Genomic DNA, 27,406 nt, shown 5'->3' with positions numbered 1-27,406 from the left:
GGATAAAAAGAAAAATATATTCAAGGAAAATAGCTTCTGTTTAAGGTCTCTTGATTTAGAGAAGAATAGAACATTCCAGGTATCTTGCCTCAATACGACTGGCGAAAACCTAATTGCTTCTGAGTTTTAGTTCTCAATTATTTGGATGGGTGTATGGGAAGGGGGGCAACCCCAAATTGACCATCACGAAGTTTTGACCTGGTGGAAAAACAATAAATCTCATGATTGTTTTGAGGAATACACATGTAAAAGTTCTTGGCAGATGCTGCTTTTATATATTTAAAAAACCCACAAACTAATGGTTGGCTTGATAATACAATGGGTAGGGCATTTACCTTGCATGTGGCCATCTTGGGTTGGCTTATGGAAAAATCCAATATGGTCCCCAGGGCCAAGAGTTATCCTTGAGCAATGCTTGGACTTAAAAACCAAAAAGTCAAAAAGCAAAAACCCACATAACTGTCATGACATGTAGACCATATTGGGGAACCACATGTCAGAGATAAAGGTTTTTGCATTGGTGAATAGTGGTCTTGAAATAAAAAAAAATATATATGAGTTAGAGAAAATAGAGAAAAAAAATCTCTATTCTTAACCAACTCTGGATTTTGGCCTCTGGTGAGTTCATGAAATGTGTGTTTCCAACGTGTGAAAATTGTGCCAAAATAAGTCAATAAAATAACAAAAACTAAAATATAATTAGAAAATGTCCTTAAAGGAGGGGCTGGTGCTAGGCTAATGGTAAGAAAGTATTTTTTGGCTAGGATCTGACTGATTTTAAAGACTTATATCATTAATATTTTGAGTTTTGCCAACCAAGAGACAAATTGAGGGTATTATGTAGGTATTAGGTATATTATATAGATAGAGAAAACAGATTTATATTTTTATCACAGATATTTATAACTAAAGAATAACAATGTGATGTGATTTAAAAAAATAGGCTTACTACTGAGAAGAATGAAATTTTTTGTTGTTGGGGCTGGTGAGGTGGCACTAAAGGTAAGGTGTCTGCCTTGCAAGCGCTAGCCAAGAAAGACTGCTGTTCGATCCCCCGGTGTCCCATATGGCCCCCTCAAGCCAGGGGTGATTTCTGAATGCTTAGCAACCCCTGAACATCAAACGACTGTGGCCCCCCCCAAAAAAAAGGAAAAAAAAATTTTTTGTTGTTATTTTGGTTTCTGTTTTGGGGCCACACCTAGCAGTGCTCAGGGGTGACAGCTAGCAATGGACTCAGGAGACAATTTGAAAATGTTTTTATACAGATATTACTATCTGTCCATGTATGTGTTTTAATTAAGCACAGTTATCTCTTGGAAGAAATTTGAAGATTTCCATCTGGTTTTCTCTTGACATTTTAGCATTGTATTACATTATAGATTAATCTCTTCCAAATGATGGTTCATAAAAATTTTCTATTATACAATTATAAATTAATTTTAATATATGAAATTTTTCTTTACACTCACATGGAGACCTAAACTCACCCAGGAACTATACATTTTGGGCCTGGAAAAGACATCAAATTTCTGTGGAAATAGAGACCTAATTTTTTAATAGCATTTAGAGTATATAATAGCAGCTTGACATTATATGCATATTATTCAAGCATTAGTTTTTGAAAGGACTTCTGCAGTGAAGTTTTACATATAAATGTTGTTTTACCTTGTAATTTTAGATTGGACTGATTAAGAAACATTAAATCTATAGCAAAAAGCTAATTTTCAAAGTCATTTAACATGCTTGACAATAATGGTTGAGATTTAGATCTTGAATGGAATTCAAAATTTTACCGCTGCTGAGGCGTGCAATTATGCTATGTGGTAGGACAAGTTAAGGAATCAGCTTCTCCTTATGTCAAATTTATGGAACTGATCATGTCTGAGTTCACATACTGATCTGTGGGTACTGAACTCCAGAAAAGTGAGGAAAGTGCCATCTCTGGTCTCAGTTACAAGGACTCAATCACGTACTTTTAGGAAAGCCCATAAATCAGTGAACATGGCAATGCTTTAATAAAACTTTACTTTGGGACCAGAGAGATGGCACAGGGGTTAAGTCACTTGCCTTACACCTCAGTGATGTTGGTTTAAATCCCCAGGATGTATGGTCCCCAAAGCATAGAGCTGGGAGTATTGCTGAGTGTGGCTCCAAAACAAAATGAATGTTATTCTATACATAAAAAATTGAATTTCCTAATTTTTATGTACCATAAAACATTGAATTTCTTCTATTTTTTACCCACTTAAAATGTTTAAGTCTTTTCTAGCTTGCTTGCGATATAGAAATAAGCTTGGGTCAGACTTTGCTGCAAAATTTGCTCTGCTGACCTCTGTTCTAGCATGGTATATATGTTGTTGGGATCACATATATTGTTAATACATTATGTGTTTCATATCGCACTTAAGATTTTATCAACCCCTATTTTATAAGCTAGGTTTATCTATTTGAAGATCCATCTATGTCTGAAGAGATCTTATATGTAAAGGTCAGTCTCATTTGTAGTTTCAAGAACAAGAAAATGACCTAATTTTGTGCACATTGCAGTTTTCTTTTTTTTTTTTTTTTTTTTTTGGTTTTTGGGCCACACCCGGTAACGCTCAGGGGTTACTCCTGGCTATGCGCTCAGAAGTCGCTCCTGGCTTGGGGGACCATATGGGACGCCGGGGGATCGAACCGCGGTCCGTCTCCTAGGCTAGCGCAGGTAAGGCAGGCACCTTACCTCCAGCGCCACCGCCCGGCCCCTCACATTGCAGTTTTCTGAAATTAGTAATTAAAGTTTTTTTTTTAAGTTTTATACCTCAGGTTTGACATATTTGAAAAAAAAATAACAGAATTATTGACAAGCTGTGGCCATTTATTTAGTTTTGTAAGTTTCTGAAATTTATGTAGACATAAGCTTTAGGACTTTATTCACAAGTATAAAAGTTCATTCTTTGCAATTGATCTGACTTTAATGAGTTATTTCTTTTGACTATCCAGCAACAACAGGCATTACAGCTAGAGTTGGAAATGCAAGAAAGGGAGAGGCAGAGAATAATAGAATTACAGAGAGCTCAAGAACAGGAGAAGGTAATTGGGAATTTTATAAATGTCTAATTTATTTAAAAATAATTCATGGGATTCCTAGTGGAAAGACCGCCTATACATTAGCTGTGTGACTAAATAAACTTCTTCATTCAGCCTCAGTTCATTCTTTTAAAACATAGGGAAAACAGCATAATAGTCTTAGAAGAAAGGCTCCATTAGGTTATAAGGATCAAGTGAGACCATGTACATGAAAGTGCTTTGTGAGCAGTAAAGTTTTCTAATAGTGATATGATCAACATTTTATTCAAGACACTTATTCCTAATTGAGATAGTTGATGTTAAAGGTTAAGTTCTTTATAACGAGTTTTCTGATTCTCCAGACTACAGTAAGCAGCTCTCATTCTTATTAGACTTACTACAAACAGCAATTTAAATTTTAAATGTTTTATAGGTTTCTCATGTTCCTTAAGTAGACAATGCAGTAAATTGTGACCAAAGTTTATCCCCATTAGCCATCTTTATTAAGTTGAACCTTTGTTTTCCGATGTTTGTTGGCATCCCCAAAGTCAATGTTCTATTGATCAAACTTCTGAATATTTCATCTTATAATAGATCAAAAACATCTATTATTCAAACATTAACTGATCTAATTTTTTTCCACAATTAAAGTTAAAACAGAAGCATGTTTTATAGAGAAAGTTTAGATGACAGCATCAATTATTGAAAGCCCTTTTTAAACTTAAGACTGAATTAAATCAATGAAATTTAAAAGTATAACCTCAGGGGCCTGAGAGATAGCATGGAAGTAAAGCATTTGCCTTGCATGCAGAAGGACAGTGGTTTGAATCCCAGCATCCCATATGGTCCCCCGAACCTGCCAGGAGCAATTTCTGAGCATAGAGTCAGGAGTAACCCCTGAGCGCTGCCGGGTGTGACCCCCCAAAAAAACCAAACAAAAAGGTATCACTTCAGAAGTTTAACCTGTTGTATCGCTTCTCGGCCTTTTGGCTAAGATCAAGTGTAAAAGTTTTACCTGTTGTGTTTGAAAATAAAGATATTGATGGGGCCCGGAGAGATAGCACAGCGGCATTTGCCTTGCAAGCTGCCGATCCAGGACCAAAGGTGGTTGGTTCGAATCCCGGAGTCCCATATGGTCCCCCGTGCCTGCCAGGAGCTATTTCTGAGCAGACAGCCAGGAGTCACCCCTGAGCACCGCCGGGTGTGGCCCAAAAACCAAAATAAATAAATAAACAAACAAACAAACAAATAAATAAATTGATGTTTTGTAAGCCTGAGTGGTAGATAGGCATGCATGTGCACACACAGACATCGATCCATATACACACATACACACACTTCACACAGCCTGTTTAGTTAAGAGTTCCTGACCTAATATTAAAGAAGAAAAGCTAGATTACATCTAGAAGATCTATAAAAATAAGAAAATAAAAACTTAAACTTAAAGGCCTGAGAGCTGAATTGAATGTTTAAAAAGTCTGATACATAGGGTTGGAGAGAATACAGCTGGTAGGGCATTTGCCTTGCATGTGGCCGACCCTGAGTCAATTCTCAGCACCTCTAGCAGTCCCCTGTGCACCACCAGGAGTACTCCCTGAAAAGCAGAACCAGGAGTAAACTCTGAGCACTGCCAGGTATGGGTCAAAAATTAAACAATAAAAGAAAGGGAAACTCTGATTTATAGGAGGGCCTTAGTCCTGTTTTGTGGCTTCAGAAGTTAGCACTCATAATCTGCAGGCCTCATTCAACCAGAACCACAAGTACTTTAGTAATAAAATGTATAGGAAAAATCCCGGTTGAATAATGGCTTTAACATCACATTTGTAAAGGTTTCTGGTACAGTTGGGCCTTTCAGACCTAAAGAGCAAGAGAATTGAAAGCTGTCTGGCTGTTGGTTTAAATCTCTTTATAACCAGGCTTGCTGCCCACATGTGAAGAACACTGTGCTTAATGAATCCTGTGTCTGCTTATGTTGAGGTTTCTGTTATCTAAGAGGAATGGATTACTTTATTAAAATTAAGAAAATCTTGGTGGCGGGGCCAGAAAGGTAGTACAGTGGGTGAGGCATTTGCCTTGCACACGGCTGACCCAGGTTCGGTAACCAAAACTCCATACGTTATTTACCAAGAGTAATTCCTGAGTAGAGAGCAGGAGTAACCCTTGAGCATCACCAGGGCAAGAAAAGAAAAGAAAAAGAAAATCTTGGGAGATGGGACGGGGATAAAAAAGAAAAGTATCTTGGGGAAGGATTCATTTTGTTATGTATCTACTTCTGCAACAGGGAACACAGATGTTCAAACACTACAAAACATGTGGTGTGGATAATAAATAAATTCTAGTCAGTCTTAAGAAAATAGCACCATGGTTGGGACCAGAGTGATAATCCAGCAGGTAGAGCACTTGCCTTGCACATGGCTGACCTAGATTCGATCTCCACCATCCCATATGGTCCTCAGAGCCCACCAGAAACAATTCTTTCTTCTTTTTTTTTTTTTTTTTTTTTTTTTTTGGTTTTTGGGCCACACCCGGCGGTGCTCAGGGGTGACTCCTGGCTATCTGCTCAGAAATAGCTCCTGGCAGGCACAGGGGACCATATGGGACACCGGGATTCGAACCAACCACCTTTGGTCCTGGATCGGCTGCTTGCAAGGCAAACGCCGCTGTGCTATGTCTCCGGGCCCACAATTCTTAAGCTTAAGTCCAACAATAAGCCCTGGGAACACCTTCCCCCAAAAAAGCAAAAGCAAAAATAAAAGTGGCGCCATGTTTTAAGAAATAAGTGTAGCAAGTATATAATTAAGGTATCTATAGATACAGTCATCACAGATGACTAATTTCTGAAGAGGAGCTCAATGAATTAGCTCAGGTACAATAAAACACCTTGATAACAAATCTTTGACACACTTGCAGTTTGTCTTGGTTAAAGGAATGTCTTAACATTCAGAAAGAAAGAAAAGTTTTAAGCAAAATTTTTTTGTCTGTATCATGTGTTCAATTTGATTACAATCTGCAGTTTTGTATCAAGTGTATTCATAACACTCCTTTAAAAGTAACAGCTGGAGTGATAGCGCAGCGGTAGGGCATTTGCCTTGCATGCGGCTGACCCAGGAGGGACCTGGGTTCGACCCCCAGCATCCCAAATAATCCCCCAAGCCAGGAATGATTTCTGAGTGCATAGCCAGGAGTAAACCCCGAGCATCACCAGGTGTGGCTCAAAAAAAACAAAAACAAAAACAAAAACAAAAAAAGTAACAACTTTTGTTGTTGATCATGACATTTATATCAAAAGAAAATGCTTAAAATTAAACCAGAATAGGGGCTGAAAAGATAGCATGGAGGTAGCATGTTTGCCTGGCATGCAGAAGGATGGTAGTTCGAATCCCAGCATCCCATATGGTCCCCCAAGCCTGCTGGGGGCGATTTCTGAGCGTATTGCCAGGAGTAACCCCTGAGCGCTGCTGGGTGTGACCCAAAAACAAACAAAACAAACAAACAAAAAATTAAACTAAAATCAAAGTGATTCATATAAGGCATTTTATTTCTTTTTGTTACAGGCAATGAGAATGTATATGGAAAATATGAAGAGAGCTGATACTTTCAGAGAGGTGAGAAGAAAGACATTCTGTTATGTGAAAGGAATGAGTATTTTAGAATTTAAGCTTAACACTAATGCTACATTTTTAATGAAACTAATGTACTACAGATAAAATATTAGAGTCAGAAATATGATGAGCTTTAAAAATAAATTATAAGGGGAGGGGCCAGAGTGATAGTACAGCAGTAGGGCATTTGCCTCGCCCACAGCCGACCAGGGACTGACCAGGTTTGATACCCAGCGTCCCATATGGTCCACCAAGCCTGCCAGGAGTGATTTCTGAGCTCAGAGCCAGGAGTAACCCCTAAGCACTGCCGGGTGTGGCCAAAACCCCTCCCAAAATAAATAATTTATAAGAATTGTATAAAAAGGTAGACAGACTGTGTTTGTATTGTGTGTTAAATTTTTTTTTTCAGGGAGAAAAGGTTGCTCCTGGTGGTACTGGGAAAACTTACAGTGCCAGTGTTTTTAAAAAATGACTCTTTTCATTGTAGGAAGCATCAGCAGACTCAGGCAAAACACTAGCTGAAATCAGTGATCGCTATGGTGCACCTAACTTGAGCAGAGTAGAGGAACTTGATGAACCGATGCTCTCCGATGTAAGTGTCTTTTTCTTTTTCTTTCTTTCTTTTCGTTTTTGTTTTTGGGCCACACCCAGTGATGCTCAGGGTTACTCTTGGCTATGCGCTCAGAAATCGCTCCTGGCTTGGAGGACCATATGGGACACCAGGGGATCAAACCCAGTTTCTTCCTAGGTTAGCACATGCAAGGCAAATGCCCTACCACTCGTGCCATTGCTCTGGCCCCAAAATATTTTTTTGCAGTGTTGGTGGTGGTGATTTTTGTTTTTGTTGTTAGATGTAAGTGTCTTTAGAAGAGGTTTTGTGAGTGACACATCATTCATCTAGGTCAGTCTTGCCTCTTTTAGATCATAGTTGATTGTATAAGGGGGCTTTGCTTCCTAGGAAGCTCTGTGGGAGCCAACTAGATTTTCTAATTGGCCTTTTCACATAGGTCCACCTCCCCTATGGAGGTCAGCAGTAATGGGGAAGTGTCTAGAGGCTAACATGGAAGTAATTCTGCACCCTCCTAGTAGATAATTATTTATTTAGGAGTTAGACTTCAAACATTTCAAAATCACTTCAAAATGTCTTTTCTTATTTTTAATCAATTTTTATACACATTTTTGGGAAATTATCTTCTATTCTTTTTTTGTTGTTAAATTTGTGTGTTTCTTTTGGGGGAGGTTTGGGTCACACCAGGCAGCGCTCAGGGCTTATTCCTCAGAGTTCTTCGCTCAGAAATTGTAGGCTAGGGGGACCATATGGGATGCTGGGATTTGAACCATCGTCCTTCTGCATGCAAGGCTAATGCCTAACCACTGTGCTATCTCTCCAGCCCCTCAAAATATCTTTTTAAAGTCAAAAATTTGATCATTCTGGAGAGCCAATTGTTTAGGTTTGCTAACTATGATTTCAAATAAATAGTCTAATGAAATGCATGTTTTTACAATATATATTTTAAAATAAAGGCCTAGGGTTGTGTGTGTGTGTGTGTGTGTGTGTGTGTGTGTGTGTGTGTGTGTGTGTACTAGACACAGTGGTTAGTGGTCTTAAGACGAAAACCTATTTCTTATTGGTTTAGGGAAGAAATGGACAAACAATAGGTTCTGTGATAATGACTGGGATTTACTGTCCAAATCAGCACAGGTGTCACTTAACCATATTAATAGTTGTCCCCATGAGAAGGATTGAGAGAGAGAGAGAGAGAGAGAGAGAAATAGAAGAAAGAATGGATTAGTGAATGCAGTGAAAACACAACTATTATTCATTGAATTTCCATCTTATTTAAAATACTTTAAAACTATACAGATTGACCTAAACTCCATATAGTTTGTACATTTAATGAGTCTAATTATATTAAAGCATATTTATTTTCATTTTGCTTTTAGGCCGAATTAAACATTGATCAAGATGTAGATTTATAGATCAACCAGCTTGAGAGCAATACATTTTTCTACTTGTTTTGAGTTTTCATATATAAATTTCCCAACTGTATTTTTTTACTTCAAACTTGAACTCTTTGGGTTCTTTTTCTTCCCTCTTCAAAGACAGTTTTATGAATGGGCTTCAAAGGGAGCCTTAAAATACAGATTTGGATTTTTCCATTGTGAGAACAATGGAAGTTTCCTGAAGCAAGCACCAAAAGCAAGTAGGATATATATATATATATATACCTCTCTGGAGTGATAGTCAGGATTAAGTCTTTTTTATTTTATTTTATTTTTTATTTTGGGCTACACCTGGTGATATTTAGGGGTTACTCCTGGCTATTCGCTTAGAAATCACCCCTGGCTTGGGGACCATATGGGACACTGGGGGATCCAACCAAGGTCCATCCTGGGTCAGCCACGTGCAAGGCAAATGCCCTTCCACTGTGCCATCACTCTGGCCCCAAGGTTAAGTCTTGAGCACCAACAGGTGTGGACCTAAAGCAAGCCAAAAAAAAAAATATGTAAGCCTCCCTGAGAACAAGATAACTAGCCTGGGATGGAAGGTACAGGTATGTGAGCAATAGAATTGGTTTCCAGGGCTGGAGTGATAGCACAGCTGTAGGATGTTTGCCTTGCAGAGGACCTGGGACAGACCCAGATTCAGTCCCCAACATCCCATATGGTCCCCCGAGTCTGCCAGAAGTGATTTCTTAACGCAGAGCCAGGAGTAACCCTGAGTGCTGCCAGGTGTAGCCCAAAAACCAAAAGAAACAAGGAAAAAAAAAAAAGAAAAGAAAGGGCTTCAGGCTCTGGAATGTTCAACATGCTTGAGAAGAACATTTCCTTCTGGAAATAAACTGTAGAAAGAGAAAAAAAAATCTCCCTCCTACTCTCCAAACAACCAAGTTATATGTCCAGTTAGTTTTAGTTGTGACTGGGTAGGAGGGAAAAAATGGTCAGAAACAAGAAAATGAAGATGAATGGGGATGGAGAAATAGCATGGAGGTAAGTCGTTTGCCTTTCTTGCAGAAGGACGGTGGTTTCGAATCCCAGCATCCCAAAATGTCCCCCGTGCCTGCCAGGGGCGATTTTCTGAGCATAAAGCCAGGAGTAACCCCTGAGCGCTGTGTGACCCGAAAAATACAACAACAACAAAAAAAAAGAGAGAGAGAGAGAGAGAGAGAGAGAGAGAGAGAGAGAGAGAGAGAGAGAGAGAGAGAGAGAGAGAGAGAGAGAGAGAGAGAGAGAGAGAGAGAGAGAGAGAGAGAGAGAGAGAGAGAGAGAGAAAGAAAATGAAGATGGGAAAGCCTGTAAGATGCTTGAAGGATAGTAGAACTGTGCAATTTCCTAAACTGTCTGTTCAGGAAACTGTATTTGATTGGGATCTTACCTGATTTTTAGTAAGATTTTTTTATTTTTGTTTTTTGGGGTCACACCCAGTAGCGCTCAGGGGTCACTCCTGGCTCCACGCTCAGAAATCGCTTCTGGCAGGCTTGGGGGGACCATATGGGATGCTGGGATTTGAACCACCGACCTTCTGCACGCAAGGCAAACACCTTACCTCCATGCTATCTCTCTGGCTCCACTTACCTTATTTTTAAATACACAGTAGGTGCCAACAAGGAGGAATGAAGATGATCATAGTAGGCTGGAAAGCCTGTTGGTAACAGACAATGAAAAAATAGCATTAAGTTGCAAAACAAAGATTTAAAATGTTTAAATGGTATTATTTTGGTTGCCTTACGCTTAGGGTGCTAATACTATGGTTGAGGCTGAGGATGACGAAGGTCTGGAACCTAGGTTGTGGCAGTCTGAGTCAGTGAACCTTGACTTTGTGTCTCTTCCATCTCAAGAACAAGACTAGGTTCTCATGGGCAGCATCTATGCAAGAAATGGTTCTGTTTCCAAGTAGTCGCAATGTATTTAGTTGATGATTTAAAGAAAATAAGTGATGTGTGTGGTCCTGTTCATAAAAGTTGGAACTTGGAAGTTGGTTGGGTGGGGCAAAAGCCAGGAGAGAGAGCTCAGAGCTTCTCTTTGACTCAGAACTTGCTGGTAGCAGGAACATTAGGGAGGGTAGGAGATACATTAAACCTGATAGAACTGGTACAGAATCAATATACACAAGATAACTTTATTCACGATATTGTCTCCATTGAAAGCATTCAAACACACAGAAAAAAATAATCACCAGCTTAAAAACTGTTGAGCATTGAACTAACCCAGGAGTTTGAATATTATTAATACACAAATGAAGCCTCTAATTGGGTATTAAATTGTAACTATTTCTACTACCACTAGATGTCACAAAGATTCAGTTTTTAAAAGCCTCTAAAATTTTTTTTTAATTCTTGTGGATGCAAAAATTTTCATTTAGAAATTAGATCATACTATAGTATCCACAAGTATCAATAAAATACTTTTTAATGTCCATAATTATTACAGAATACTTCAACTATATACCAGTAAATACAAAATTATGCAAGCAATATCTTTCACCTAGCCCAGATTTAATCATTTATCATAAATGACAAATTAATAATTTTTTTTGTTTTTGGGCCACACCCAGCGGTGCTCAGGGGTTACTCCTGGCTGTCTGCTCAGAAATAGCTCCTGGCAGGCACAGGGGACCATATGGGACACCAGAATTCGAACCAACCACCTTAGGTCCTGGATCGGCTGCTTGCAAGGCAAACACCGCTGTGCTATCTCTCCGGGCTCAAATTAATAATTTTTATCATGCACTTAACAATTTATTTTTAAGCCCACTTAGTGATGTTCAGGGTCTAAGCCTGACTCTGCACTCAGGAACTACTGACCAAATGGGATGAACAAATAGGATGACAGGGATCAAACCCAAGTCAGCCAAGTGTTAGGCAAATGCCTTAGCAACTAACTCTACTATCTTTTCAGACCCCACATTTGACAACTTTAAGATATAATTTTAAAAGCTTTAGTTCTCCATCCCATTTCTTTTATTGCTTTTTTAGCTGACTATTGTCATGAAATAAGCACTTAATACTTCCCACTATCTATCCTCCATGTTCTTATGCAAATGTAGATTTGTCCATAAATGACATTTTGTTGAGAGGTAGGGTTGATAGTTCAGCAGTCATGAGTACACTTTGCATATGCAGAACCTGAGTTCAAACTCCAGAACCATTGACTGTAGCCCTGGAGGGCCGCTGAGCACCATAGGAGAGAGTGATCCCAGAGCCCTCTGAACCCTGCTTTGGAGGCCCCTCCTGTGCCCAAAAATTTGGGGGTGAGATTTTAACTTACATGTTAAAAGGTGACCTTTTACAACTTATTTTTATTCAGCATCATATGTTTAACAATTCTTATTTTCATATTTTCCTTACCAGCACATGTGTTTACTTTATTTAAGTGTTGTCTAAAGTCCAGTCTTCCTTTGGCAACTCTCAGATGTTACAAATATGTCATTCTTTTACAAACATTTTTGCATGTATTTCTTTGCACAAATATTTGCACCAACATGTATTGCATGTATTTCTTTGCACAAATGGATGCGGTAGAAGAAATCTGGTTGACACAATCTCTTGACCCTTTACAGCGATCAACCAAGGTCTTTCAGACTGTGGTGTTTTTAGAGACTATATCGAGGACCAGTGCAGTTTTTTTTTGACACTGAGGCCTATTAAAACAGGTGGAAATGTGTGTAGGAAAGTTTCTCTAGGACAGTGATTTTAAAATTTTAGCAGAATTTGCTGAAAGACTTGAAAAAAAAAAAGCCTCTGCAAAGGTTATTTTATTTTATTTTATTTATTTTATTTTGGTTTTTGGGTCACACCCGGCGATGCTTAGGGGTTACTCCTGGCTGTGTGCTCAGAAATAGCTCCTGGCAGGCACAGGGGACCATATGGGACACTGGGATTCGAACTAACCACCTTTGGTCCTGGATTGGCTGCTTGCAAGGCAAACACCGCTGTGCTATCTCTCCGGGCCCTATTAATTATTATTAAGCAGCAGGATTTGCATTTCTGGCACGTTTCCAAATGCTGCTGCCGCCTTGGAGCAGTCACACTTCAGAAAACTCTGCTCTAAAGCAGATAAAACTCACCTGTGCAATTTCTGATGCCATTCACCCATCCTCAAGCTAAATGCTTTCCAAAGTGGCCATGAGAATTTATTCTCTTCCCAGCAAGATAGGGGAAATCCTACTGTGCTGTATCCTTTCTCCTACTTGGTAATGTCACACTTCAAACATTACTTGCCCATCATAGGAATACAGTGTGGTAGCCTCTTTGTTGTTTAACATTTTTTCTGATTAGTGGCAAGAGTACAAATCTTTTCATGTTTACAGGATAGTAAACTTGCTTTCCCAGGAATTTCATGTTCATATTATTTGCTGATGTTCTATATTGATTAGCTTGTCCTTATTGATTTTTTTGTGTGTGTGGGTTACATGGTTTGGGAAATGTCTCAGGTGGTGGGCCTTTTAACTGGGTTTGTAGCATTTGTTTGGCAAAAATAATACTTTTTAGTTTAGACATGCTATTTAGTTTTTAATTCATGTTTTATGTGTTATAAATTTTAGTAGAGAAACATTGGTTTAAAAATAAGATTTTCAGGTGCTGGAAAGATAATACAGCAGATAAGACTTGCACATGGCTGACCCACCATTTGATCCCTGGCATAGCATTCCTGAGCACCACCAGGAGTGATCCCTGAGTGCAGAGCCAGAAGTAAGCCCTGAGAATCACTGGATGAGAAGAGGATAGGAGTGGAGGAGAGAGGAAGAGAAAGGAGAGGAGTTTGTGTTTTTATTCCAGTGCCATACTGTTTTTATTACTATAATTTTGTATAAAGTTGGTGAATATGATTCCTCCTTTTTTCTCATTATAGCTTAGGTGCTAGTCTTGTAATTCATTACAAACTTAGCAGTGTTGGGGCCGAAGAGATAGCACAGCGGCATTTGCCTTGCAAGCAGCCGATCCAGGACCTAAGGTGATTGGTTCGAAATTCCGGTGTCCCATATGGTCCTCCGTGCCTGCCAGGAGCTATTTCTGAGCAGATAGCCAGGAGTAACCCCTGAGCACCGCCGGTGTGGTTCAAAAAAAAAGACAAATTTAGCAGTGTTTGTTCTGTTTTCCTGAAGAACACTGTTCGAATTTTGAAGAAGGTGACGTTAAACCTTTTGACATTAAGCTTTTGAGTAGTTGGTCCATTTTAGCAATATTCTTCCAGTCTATGGATATTAATTATCTTTCTTCTTTTTGTCTTTTTAAATTACTTTTAAAAATGACATAATTTTTGTTTTGCAAGTCCTTTTATTCATTTTCTGTTTATTTCTAGATATTTAATTCTTATGTGATTATAAAGGGAATTATTATTTTCTCTCTTAGTTCATTATATTTGCACATAAATATTCTTGTATGTCGATTTTGTAATCTGCTAAAGTTATATAGCCTGTTCTCTATATAAGGCAATGGTCCTCAAACCACAGCCCGAGGGCCACATGTTGTATTTATTCCCATTTTGTTTCTTCACTTCTAAATAAGATATATGCAATGTGCATAGAAATGTGTTCATAATTTTTGTTTTTACTATAATCTGGCCCTCCAATAGTCTGAAGGACAGTGAACTGGCCCCCTGTTTAAAAGTTTGAGGACCCCTGATATAAGGTATCATCTGTAAGTAGTAATAATTTTACTCTTATATCATTGTAATAAGAAAAGATACTTGATATTATTTCAACATTTATTAGTTTATATATGAATATTTTGTTGTTTGGGGACTAACCATGACAATGCTCAGGGAAGATGTTCAGGGTCCATATGAAACACAGGTGATCAAAACCAGGTCAGCAACATGCAAAGCAAGCACTTTGCCCATTCTACAAATCTTTGTTGCCCATTATTCATGAATTTATTAACACCTGTTTTGTGCCTCAAAAAAATTTTTTTGATTTTGGTTTTTGGGTCACACATGGCGGTGCTCAGGGGTTACTCCTAGCTGTGTGCTCAGAAATAGCTCCTGGCAGGCACGGGGGACCATATGGGACACCGGGATTCGAACCAACCACCTTTGGTCCTGGATCGGCTGCTTGCAAGGCAAATGCCGCTGTGCTATCTCTCCGGGCCCTGTGCCTCAAAATTTTATCTATACTTGAGACTTTCATATGCACGTTTGAAAAATGTGCACTCAGAGTTGTTGATGTGTGTGTCTGTGTGTGTGTGTGTGTGTGTGTGTAGAGCATCTTGTAAATGTACAGTATGTTCATCTAGTCTGATTCCTCTTTGAAGACTAGTTCCCTTGATGATTTTCTGTCTAGCTGATTGGTTCATTGACCCACTGATAATAGTAGGGTGTTCAAAGTTATTGTGTGTGGAAATTGATTTTCTGGGGGCTGCCACCTGCAGCCAGAAGTTTGCAGTATTCACCATGTTCATGGTGATACACAGATACACTATACAAGAAAATAGATGGAGTCATGGGATAAAGTGCATAGAGACCAGGGATTTGAGCAGCCTCTTGGATCTTACTGAGCCAGCGAGGCTTCTGAGCTAAACTGTTTTCCCTGCCACCTTTATTAGCCAGAGTTAACAGAACAAAAATAATTCACTGGAGGGCCAGGGTTGATGTAGTTAAGAGTACTTAGGTGGACCCCTAATCAAGCCTGGGTGGGTTGTTACAATTCAGAAAGGGTGTGAAGGGACAAGGAAAAGCAGGGAGTGATCTAAGAATCTAATACATATGTCTACAATTGTGTACTATCATTGTGTCATAAAACAAAAATTTTAAATGCCATAAAAGTTTTATTTTGTTAATGGGCTACTTTGGGCAGTATTCAGGGCTTCTGGTTCTGTGTTCAGGGATCATTCCTGGTAGGGTCCTGGACACAATATGGGGAGCTGGATATGAAACCCATCTTGACTACATATAAGACAGTCTTGCCTGATATACTCTCTCCAGCCCCTCATGGGTATTTTTATAGGAACTACATTGAATTTATATCATGCTTTTGGCAAGATTATACTTTTGATAATATTAGTCTTTCCGATATATGAAGAGAGGGGTACTTACACTTCCTTGTCTAATTTTATATATTTTATTTTATTTTTGGTTTTTGGGTGACACCCAGCAGCGCTCAGAGGTTACTCCTGGCTCTACGCTCAGAAATCACTCCGGGCAGGCTTGGGGACCATATGGGATGCTGGGATTCGAACTACCATCCTTCTGCATGGAAGACAAATGCCCTACCTCCGTGCTATCTCTCCGGCCCCTAATTTTATATGTTTTAGTAATGATTTAAAGTGTTAGTTTTCTTTGTGTAAGTGCTTCACCTCTTTGGTTATCAAATTTTCAGATACTTGAATTTCTGGTTTTTGGGCCACACCTGGCGGTGCTCAGGGGTTACTCCTGGCTATCTGCTCAGGAATAGCTCCTGACAGGCACGGGGGACCATATGGGACACCGGGATTCAAACCAACCACCTTTGGTCCTGGATCGGCTGCTTACAAGGCAAACGCTGTTGTGCTATCTCTCCGAAATACTTGAATTTCTGAAGCACAATTGTAAATGGAATTTTGTCATTTCTCTTTCTTCAAGTATTTGCATATTAAAAAATCATGAATTATTGTGCATTGATTTTGTAGCCTGTCACTTTACATGTCTATTCTTTATAGAAACATTTTTTTTCCTTCAGAATCCTTAGTTTTCTAAGGTGTCTATCAGACACCTGCAAATAGTGGGACTTTGACATCCTTTTTAATCAGGATGTCATAGCTCTTTCTTGGCTACTAGAATAGCGCTCTCAAGAGCTACCAATACTATACTGAATAATAGTTGTGAAAATAGGCAACCTTGTCTTGTGCTTGATCTTCAAGCAAGGCTTTCAGGTTTGTTTGTTTGGTTGGTTGGTTTGGGGCCACACCTGGCCATGCCTCAGGGGTTATTTCTGTGCTCAGAAATAACTCCTGCCAGGCTCGGTGGACCATATGAGATGCTGAGGATTGAATCCTTGTTGGCTACATGTTGGCTATGTGTGTGGATACGTTGGTAATCGAATTACTATTGTATTGCTATGGTGTATTCTGTTGTTTGGCTTGTTTCCATTAAACTATTCTTTATCCCTGGGGTGGATCTTACTTTTGTCATGGTACATGATCTTTTCTAATGTATTTTTTTATTAAGTTTGATAGTATTTGCTGAGAATTTGGCATAATATACATCAGGGATATAGGTCTATAATTTTTATTTTTGGTGATGTCTCTGCTCTTGGTATCGGGTAATGTTTTCTCCAGAAACTGAGAAGATTTCTGTTTCTTCAATTTTCTGAAAGAACCTGAAAAGGATTAGAAATAGATCTTGGGGGCCAGAGAGATAGCATGGAGATAAGGCCTTTCATGCAGAAGGTCATTGGTTCGAATCCCGGCATCCCATATGGTTCCCCGAGCCTGCCAAGAGCGATATCTGAGCGTGGAGCCATGAGTAACCCCTGAGCACTGCTGGGTGTGACTCAAAAACAAAAACAAAAATAAAAAAAATAGATCTTATTTAAAGGTTTGGAAGAACTCACTAGTAAACCCCTATGGATTTGATGGTTTTTGTTTTGTTTTGTTTTGTTGTTTGTTTGTTTGTTTGTTTTTGAGTCACATGCGGCAGCACTCAGGGGATACTCCTGGCTCTATGCTCAGAAATCGCTCCTGGCAGGCTCGGGGGACCATATGGGATGCCAGGATTCGAACCACTGTCCTTGTGCATGCAAGGCAAACGCTTTACCTCCATGCTATCTCTCCAGCCCTTGATGGTTTGTTTTGAGGGAGAATTTAACATAATTTCAATTTCCTTAATAATAATTTACCTACCAGGTGCTCTTCTGTTACATATAAGTCACAAACTGTTTTAATTCTTCCAAATTGTCCAGTTTCATGGCATAAAGATTTTCAAAGTAATTCCTGAATTATCTTTGAATTTATGTGGTATCTGTTGTAATGCCTTCCTTCCCCTTTCTGATTCTATTAAGAGTTTTCTCTGTTTAGGGGGGCACATTTGGTGGTGCTCAGGAGTTACTCCTGACTGTGCCCTCAGAAATCACTCCTGGTGGGGCTGGAGAGATAGCATGGAGGTAAGGCGTTTGTCTTTTATGCAGAAGGTAATTGGTTCAAATTCTGGCATCCCATATGGTCCCCCGTGCCTGCCAGGAGTGATATCTGAGCGTGGAGCCATGAGTAACCCCTGAGCACTGCCGGGTGTGACCCAAAAACCAAAAAGAGAGAGAAAGAGAGAGAGAGAGAGAGAGAGAGAGAGAGAGAGAGAGAGAGGAGAGAAGGGGTGGAGAGAGAGAGAGGAGAGAGAGAGAGAAGAGAGAGAGAGGGAGGTGGAGAGAGAGAGGAGAGAGAGATAGAGATAGAGATAGAGATAGAGATAGAGATAGATCACTCTTGGCAGTCTCAGGACCATATGGAATTCTGGGGATCGAACCCCCATCAGCCATGTGCAAGGCAAAAAACCCTACCCACTGTGTTATCATTCCAGCGTAATAGTTTTCTCTTAATAAACTAATTTGGAACAGCAGCACAATGTGCAAGGCAAAAAACCCTACCCGGGGGCCGGGTAGGTGGCGCTGGAGGTAAGGTGTCTGCCTTGCAAGCGCTAGCCAAGGAAGGACCGCGGTTCGATCCCCCGGCGTCCCATATGGTCCCCCCAAGCCAGGGGCGATTTCTGAGCACATAGCCAGGAGTAACCCCTGAGCGTCAAACGGGTGTGGCCCAAAAACCAAAAAAAAAAAAAAAAAAAAAAACCCCTACCCACTGTGTTATCACTCCAGCATAATAGTTTTCTCTTAATAAACTAATTTGGAACAGTAGCACAATGGATAGGTATGGGTGCCCTTCCTGCAGGGGCACCAGTTAAGATGTGGCTATTCTTTCTTGGAGGGAGACGCAAACACAAAGACACAAACACAGACAAGACGACAGACAAAGACAGACACGGAGACAGACAAAAGTAGGAAAAGGATTTCAGCCAAGACTGAACCCAATTTCATTTATTGAAACTCAAGGCCCAACTTAAAGAATATTTTGTGGACACAGCTCTGCTCGTAAATATGTCAATAAGAGGTAGATATATTGAACAAGAAGAATAACAGGACCCATTGGCAGGTGAGATGAAATGTGCAGATAATGAGCTCTGCTCCATCAGGTCGGGGATGTACTGATAATGGAACCTATCTCCGGCAGGTGGAATATACAGATAAAGGGATCATAATGTTTACATTTACTTCTCGAGGCTTCCTGCTTTATGGCTCTCTGTTTGGTGCCTTTAAGTCTTGAATGGTTAACAATCAATTCTCAAATCTGCCTGCTTCTAACAAAATTCTATGCCTGCATTTCAATCCTGTATTTCTTGTCTGTTCTTAAAGGGGCTCCCTACAGATAGGCATTTGCCTTGCATGTGGCCGACCAGAGTTTGATCCCTGGCATCCCACATGGTTTTCTGAGGACTGCTAGGTGTGCCCCCCAAACCAATAAACAAACAAACAAACACTTGTGAGTCTTGCTAACATTTTGTTAATCTTATTGGAAAAAAATCCTTAATTTTTTATTACAAATAAATAATATTTTAATTTTTTTAGTTTTCACCTCATTAATTTAAATTTTAAGTTTTCTTGTTTACTTCTTTTTGATTACTTTAGGTTACCTTCGTTGGTCTTTTTCTTACTGTGCAAGCTATTCTCTTGGGTTATTCATGTGGGTCCTTTCTTGCTATCTAAATGAATTCTTGAATAGCTATGAACTTTCCTTTTTTTTTTAAACTTTCCTTTTAACACTGTTTTTGCTGTGTTCTATGTGTTCCAGTAACTTTTATCTTCATTCTCATGTGTTTTCATTAACATTTTGATTTACTCTTTGATTTGCTTTGATACACTGATTATTTAGTAATAAGTCATTTAATTTCCATGTGTCGGAGCCCCCTTTCATTTCTTTTTATGATTAATTTCCACTTTCTAAGCCTTGTGATCTGAGAGAATAGTTGATATTATTTCCAGTTTCTTGGTTTTGTGAAGATGTGTTTTGTGATCTAACATGTAATCTATCTAAGGAATGTTTCTGGTGCACTGAAGAAGAATGTATACTCAACTTTTGGGGTATAAAAGGCTCAGTATTTGTCTTGTAGGCCTGTATTTTTCCTTTCTTCCTTCAAGTCAGTATTTGTTGAGTTTTTGCCTAACTCATGTAAACCAGCAGTGAAAAAAAGAATGGTAGTCTTCTATTACTATTTTTGTATTGCTGTCAATGTCTTCCTTCATGTCTACTTATGCTAATCTAATCTATTTTAAATGGGAAACAAATTGTAAAACTCAACTTGTAAAGACTTTTCCATTATTATTCCCCTTCCTAAATGTTTAAGTGCCTTGATCCTTTGGAGTGGAGTTACTTTTCATTTTATAGAAAACTATTTAGAATACCTCATGAGAATGAATTCATGAATATAATTTTCTTTAACCGTTATTATCCATAAATATCATCCCAATATGAGTGATAACTCTATGAGTAGAGTATTTTATGTTGAGGACTTTTCTATTTAATACTTTAAACATGTCATTCCTTTTGGTCTATAAAATTTCTGCTAAGAAATGGTAATGTAGACATCAGGCGGGGAAAATCCGCGAAAGTACACCAGCCCAGTGGGGCCCAACTGTGAAAAACTGTGAGTGTGACCTGTATATGTCTGTCTACTGTCCTCTTGCGTGAAACTCTTGCGAGTGGGGCAAAAAGAGGCTCCAGAAAACTCGCTCGCCCAGAGGCCATTTTCAGGGAGGGACTACAGAGCATGAAAACCAGCCAGACTTTGCAAAAGCCATCTCCCTGGGTGTGACATCAGGCGGGGAAAATCCGCGAAAGTACACCGGCCCAGTGGGGCCCAACTGTGAAAAACTGTGAGTGTGACCTGTCTATGTCTGTCTAATGTCCTCTTGCGTGAAACTCTTGCGAGTGGGGCAAAAAGAGGCTCCAGTGGAGCACGGCCGCTCCGCTTCGCTACGCGGCCGTGCACTCTTTCTAAGGAAAGAACACCATTGCAACAAGAAGGAAAAATTACACTAAGAACGGTGCTATATCAGAGAAGCAAACATTTCTCTCTGGACTGTCTTCTCTGTTGCATGCTCGGGCCTAAGATTTGACCCAGTGTGAGGCTTCATCCACGGAGGACTCCCCTCCCTTAGAGGCAAGTCAGCCCATCCAGAAAGGGAGGAGCCAGAGGAGTGTGCTGCCTGCATCATATAGACAATGAATACCACCACAACACGTACAAAAACCCACAATACAAGTGTCACAATGGGGAAACAACGCAGGCCAGCATCAGACATAGAGAATGAAGATGACAATTCTGAGGACCAGATAATGACCAACCAACTAATCAACCTCTCAGATAAGGACTTTAGACTAGCAATATGGAAGATGCTCAAAGATCTCCAAGAAACCATGGATCGAGTTGAACAGAACACTAATAAGAACCAAGAAAATATGAAGACAGAAATCACAAAACTCCAAACTGAAATAACATGTCAACTAACAGGACTGAAAAAGTCAGTAAACGAAGTGAATGACAAAATGGATAAGCTCTGGGACAGGGTATCAGAAGCTGAGAATAGACTTGGTGCTGTGGAAGATGAGATACATAACAATTCCATACAGCAGGAGAGATTGGACAAAAAACTTAAAGCAAATGAACAGACAATGGAAAAATTAGTCAAAGAATGGGAACAGATGAAAATAGAAGTCTATGAAAAGATCAACAGAAACAACTTAAGAATCATTGGAGTCCCAGAGACCCAGGAAGAAAATTTCCAGGAAGAATCAACGGTCAAAAACATCATTAAAGAGAAACTTCCAGAGCTAAAGAATATATGTGATCAAATCCTGCATGCCCGAAGAGTACCAACCAAAAGAGACCCCAGAAAAACCACCCCAAGACACATCCTAGTCACAATGACAAATCCCACAGATAGAGACAGAATTCTGAAAACAGCAAGATCAAAAGGGGAAATCACGTTCAAGCAAGCTTCCCTGAGATTTACAGCAGACCTGTCACCAGAAACACTCAATGCCAGAAAGCAGTGGTGGGATATTGTGACAAGACTGAATGAAATGAATGCTTCACCCAGAATACTATACCCAGCAAAACTCACTTTCCGGTTTGATGGAAGAATACATGGTTTCACAGACAAAAAACAGCTCAGAAACTTCACAGACACAAAACCAGTCTTAAGAGAAAAACTGAAAGACCTAATCTAAGACAAGACTACCCAAAAGACACACCAAATTTCGAAATAAAGATGGCGTTAAATCCCAGGACAATTCTTTCTCTCAACGTCAATGGACTAAATGCACCAGTTAAGAGACACAGAGTGGCTAAATGGATCAAAAAACTCAATCCAACCTTCTGCTGCCTACAAGAAACGCACCTGAATAGTCAGAACAAACATAGACTCAAAATAAAAGGCTGAAGAAAAATTATCCAAGCAAACAACACCCATAAAAAAGCTGGAGTGGCCATACTAATATCAGATGATGCAAACTTTATACTCAGGAAGGTTGTAAGGGACAAAGATGGACATTTTATATTAATCAAGGGGTACGTAGAGCAGGAAGACTTCACTCTCCTAAACATATATGCACCGAATGAGGGGCCAGCAAAATATTTAATACAACTGTTGACAAATCTGAAAAATAATATCAACAACAACACAATAATTGTGGGGGACCTTAACACGGCTTTGTCAACACTGGATAGGTCAACCAGACTGAAACCCAACAAGAATATACTAGACCTGAGGAGAGAAATGGAAGAAAGAGGCCTAGTGGATATATATAGGACACTCCATCCCCAGAAACCTGGATACACATTCTTCTCCAATGTACATGGGACATTCTCCAGGATAGACTACATGCTGGCACATAAAACATACCTCCATAAGATCAAGAGGATAGAAATTTTGCAGACTACCTTCGCTGACCACAAGGCTCTGAAATTATTTGTGAACTCCAAAGGGACTCAGAAGAAACACTTTAACACCTGGAAGTTAAACAGCCTCATGCTCAATAACCAGTGGGTCCGAGATGAAATCAAGGAGGAAATAAAAAGGTTCCTGGAAACAAATGACAATAAAGACACAAACTATCAGAACTTATGGGACACAGCAAAAGCAGTACTGAGAGGAAAATTTATAGCTTTGCAAGCACACATCAGGAAGGAAGAAGGAACTTACCTGAGTAACTTAATGACACAGCTAATAGAACTAGAAAATGCTCAACAAAAGGACCTAATAATAGGAAGACAGAAGGAAATAACAAAGCTGAGAGCAGAAATCAATGAAGTGGAAACCCAAAAAACAATCCGAAAGATCAACGAAAGCAGAAGTTGGTTCTTTGAAAAAATAAACAAGATTGATAGACCACTGGCAAACCTAACGAAGAAAGAGAGAGAGAGAGAAACTTGATAACTCGTATCAGGAATGAAAAAGGAGAGATCACTACTGATATGACAGAGATTCAAAGGGTAATCAGAAACTACTTTGAAAAACTCAACGCCACTAAAAATGAGAACCTGGAAGAAATGGATAAATTCTTGGACTCTTATAATCTTCCACGGTTGAAGGAAGAGGATGTAGCATATCTAAACACCCCCATCACCATTGATGAAATTAAAACAGTAATCAAATGTCTGCCAAAAAACAAAAGCCCAGGTCCAGATGGATTCACTAATGAATTCTATCAAACTTTCCAAGAGGAACTACTGCCAATCTTGGCAAGACTCTTTCATGAAATTGAACAAACAGAAACACTTCCAAATAGCTTTTATGAAGCCAACATCACCTTGATACCTAAACCAGACAGAGATGCTACAAAAAAAAGAAAATTACAGACCAATATCGCTGATGAATGCAGATGCAAAGATCCTCAACAAAATCCTGGCAAATAGGATTCAATGCCTCGTTAAGAAGATCATCCACTACGATCAAGTAGGTTTCATCCCAGGAATGCAAGGCTGGTTTAACATCCGTAAATCTATCAACATAATACACAACATCAATAACAAGAAAAATAAAAACCACATGATCATATCAATAGATGCAGAGAAAGCATTTGATAAGGTCCAACACCCATTCTTGATCAAAACTCTCAGCAAGATGGGAATGGAGGGAACCTTTCTCAATATAGTGAAGGCCATCTGCCACAAGCCAGTGGCAAATATTATCCTCAATGGAGAAAAACTAAAAGCCTTCCCTCTAAATTCTGGCACAAGACAAGGCTGTCCTCTCTCACCACTCCTATTCAACATAGCACTGGAAGTACTTGCTATAGCGATTAGGCAAGAAAAGGATATCAAGGGAATCCAGATAGGAAAGGAAGAAGTCAAGCTCTCACTGTTTCCGGATGACATGATACTCTACTTAGAAAACCCTAAAGACTCTATCAAAAAGTTTCTAGAAACAATAGACTCACATAGCAAGGTGGCAGGCTACAAAATTAACACACAAAAATCAATGGCCTTTCTATACACCAATAGTAATAAGGATGAAATGGACATTAAGAAAACAACCCCATTCACAATAGTGCCACACAAACTCAAATATCTTGGAATCAACTTAACTAAATATGTGAAGGACCTATACAAGGAAAACTATAAAACTCTGCTCCAAGAAATAAGAAAGGACACACGGAAATGGAAACACATACCCTGCTCATGGATTGGCAGGATTAACATCATCAAAATGTCAATACTCCCCAAGGCATTATACAGATTTAATGCCATCCCTCTAAAGATACCCATGACATTCTTCAAAGAAGTGGATCAGACACTTTTGAAATTCATTTGGAACAATAAACACCCACAAATAGCTAAAGCAATCATTGGGAAAAAGAATATGGGAGGAATTACTTTCCCCAACTTTAAACTTTACTACAAAGCAACAGTTATCAAAACAGCATGGTATTGGAATAAGGACAGGTCCTCAGATCAGTGGAATAGGCTTGAATACTCAGAAAATGTTCCCCAGACATACAACCACCTAATTTTTGATAAAGGAGCAGGAAATCCTAAATGGAGCAGGGAAAGCCTCTTCAACAAGTGGTGTTGGCACAATTGGATAGCCACTTGCAAAAAATTGAACTTAGACCCCCAGCTAACATCATGTACGAAGGTAAAATCCAAATGGATTAAAGACCTCGATATCAGCCCCAAAACCATAAGATATATAGAACAGCACATAGGCAAAACACTCCAGGACATTACAGGCACCTTCAAGGAGGAAACTGCACTCTCCAAGCAAGTGAAAGCAGAGATTAACAGATGGGAATATATTAAGCTGAGAAGCTTCTGCACCTCAAAGGAAATAGTGCCCAGGATACAAGAGTCACCCACTGAGTGGGAGAAGCTATTCACCCAATACCCATCAGATAAGGGGCTAATCTCCAAAATATACAAGGCACTGACAGAACTTTACAAGAAAAAAACATTTAACCCCATCAAAAAATGGGGAGAAGAAATGAACAGACACTTTGACAAAGAAGAAATACACATGGCCAAAAGACACATGAAAAAATGCTCCACATCACTAATCATCAGGGAGATGCAAATCAAAACAACGATGAGATACCACCTCACACCCCAGAGAATGGCACACATCACAAAGAATGAGAATAAACAGTGTTGGCGGGGATGTGGAGAGAAAGGAACTCTTATCCACTGCTGGTGGGAATGCCGTCTAGTTCAACCTTTATGGAAAGCGATATGGAGATTCCTCCAAAAACTGGAAATCGAGCTCCCATACGATCCAGCTATACCACTCCTAGGAATATACCCTCTGAACACAAAAATACAATACAAAAACCCCTTCCTTACACCTATATTCATTGCAGCACTATTTACCATAGCAAGACTCTGGAAACAACCAAGATGCCCTTCAGCAGACGAATGGCTAAAGAAACTGTGGTACATATACACAATGGAATATTATGCAGCTGTCAGGAGAGATGAAGTCATGAAATTTTCCTATACATGGATGTACATGGAATCTATTATGCTGAGTGAAATAAGTCAGAGAGAGAGAGAAAAACGCAGAATGGTCTCACTCATCTATGGGTTTTAAGAAAAATGAAAGACACCCTTGTAATAATAATTTTCAGTCACAAAAGAGAAAAGAGCTGGAAGTTCCAGCTCACCTCAGGAAGCTCACCACAAAGAGTGATGAGTTTAGTTAGGGAAATAACTACATTTTGAACTGTCCTAATAACGAGAATGTATGAGGAAAATGGAGAGCCTGTCTAGAGTACAGGCGGGGGTCGGGTGGTGAGGAGGGAGACTTGGGACATTGGTGATGGGAATGTTTCACTGGTGATGGGTGGTGTTCTTTACATGACTGAAACCCAAACACAATCATGTATGTAATTAAGGTGTTTAAGTAAATTAAAAAAAAAAAAAAGAAATGGTAATGTGGGGGCCCGAATGGTGGTGCTACAGGTAAGGTGCTAGAGGTAAGTCTTGCGAGCGCTAGCCTAGGACAGACCTCGGTTCAATCCCCTGGCATCCCATATGGTCCCCCCAACCTAGGAGTGGTTTCTGAGCGCATAATCAGAACTAACCTCTGATTGTCAATGAAAAAAACAAAAAAAAAAAAAAAAGAAATGGTAAAGTGCTTTTATTTTTACCAGTTCAACTATATTGTGTATTGATTATGCATCTTTATTTTCTTATTTGGAACAATTTGAGCTTCCTGAAATTGGATTTTTCCTGTCTCATTTTGGGTAATATTTTTGGATATTATTTACTGAAATAAGATTTCTGTCCTTTTCTTTTGCTTTTCTTTTGGAACCTCAAATGTTGTCAATATTTATCCTCTTAACATTGTGCCATTCACTTCTTATGTTATCTTAATTTTTCAATATTTTACTTTATGTCTTTTTATTTTACTTTTTTATATTTTTTATTTTACTTTATTTTTTTTTATTTTAAGTCTTCTTGGAGGCTTTCCAATATCCTATTTTCCAGGTTACTTACTTGTTTCTTGATTTCATCAGATCTACTATTAAATCACTTTATATTGAATTTTTACCTCAAATACAACATTTTTGAGGGACCAGAGCAATAGCACAGTGGTAGGGCATTTGCCTTGCACACCTAGCCAAGCTGGGATGGACCCAGGTTTGATTCCCAGCATCCAATATGGTCCCCAAAGCCTGCCAGGAGTGATTTCTGAGCGCAGAGCCAAGAGTAACACCTGAGCGATGCTGGGTGTGGCCCTCCCCTCCAAAAAATCCCAACATTTTTGGGCTTGGGCTCTATGATTTCTATATTACATTTTCTCTGTTCTTAATTTTTTTTATTTATTCATTGGTATAATTTCAGTGAGCATGATCATAACTGTACTTTGGCATCATCTTCTGGTAGTTTACTTGGCTCTATTGTACTAGGAAATTTCCCCTCGGTTTTTGGCTTGATCCAGTAGTTGTGTTGAATTCCTTAGTCTCTTCATTTATTTTGTAGATTAAGCTAAACAGCTTTACTTCCTAGTACTAATGAAATAGTACTGTAAGTTTGCTGAGGTGTTAGCCTTGGATATTATGCTTTGTTGTGTAGACTAAGTCTTTGTCACCAAATGGGATGTCCAGAACCCAGCGTACAAGGTGGGTGACAAAGAGATAGGAAGCACGAAGATTTCTCATATAGTCAATGGAATAAGCTTCCCTGAAGACTCAGGTGCTGTAGCTCCTTGAGCTAAGACAGAGATCTACAATCACTGC

General features: G+C 39.3%; 1 protein-coding gene across 1 annotated transcript in view; it reads left to right on the top strand.

Annotated features, from left to right (window-relative positions):
• DYDC1 (DPY30 domain containing 1) overlaps positions 1-27,406 on the top strand; it is a 41,561-nt gene that overhangs the window by 4,256 nt on the left and 9,899 nt on the right. Inside the window, exons 3-5 of the mRNA XM_049790750.1 lie at positions 2,983-3,072; positions 6,603-6,653; positions 7,138-7,242. Of these exons, the coding sequence (XP_049646707.1) occupies positions 2,983-3,072; positions 6,603-6,653; positions 7,138-7,242 (246 nt within the window). The remainder of the gene's footprint in view (positions 1-2,982; positions 3,073-6,602; positions 6,654-7,137; positions 7,243-27,406) is intronic.

The sequence above is a fragment of the Suncus etruscus genome, chromosome 17 (genome assembly GCF_024139225.1).
Source record: "Suncus etruscus isolate mSunEtr1 chromosome 17, mSunEtr1.pri.cur, whole genome shotgun sequence".
In the NCBI taxonomy this organism is placed as follows: domain Eukaryota; kingdom Metazoa; phylum Chordata; class Mammalia; order Eulipotyphla; family Soricidae; genus Suncus; species Suncus etruscus.
This window is presented reverse-complemented; position numbering and strand designations above follow the sequence as displayed.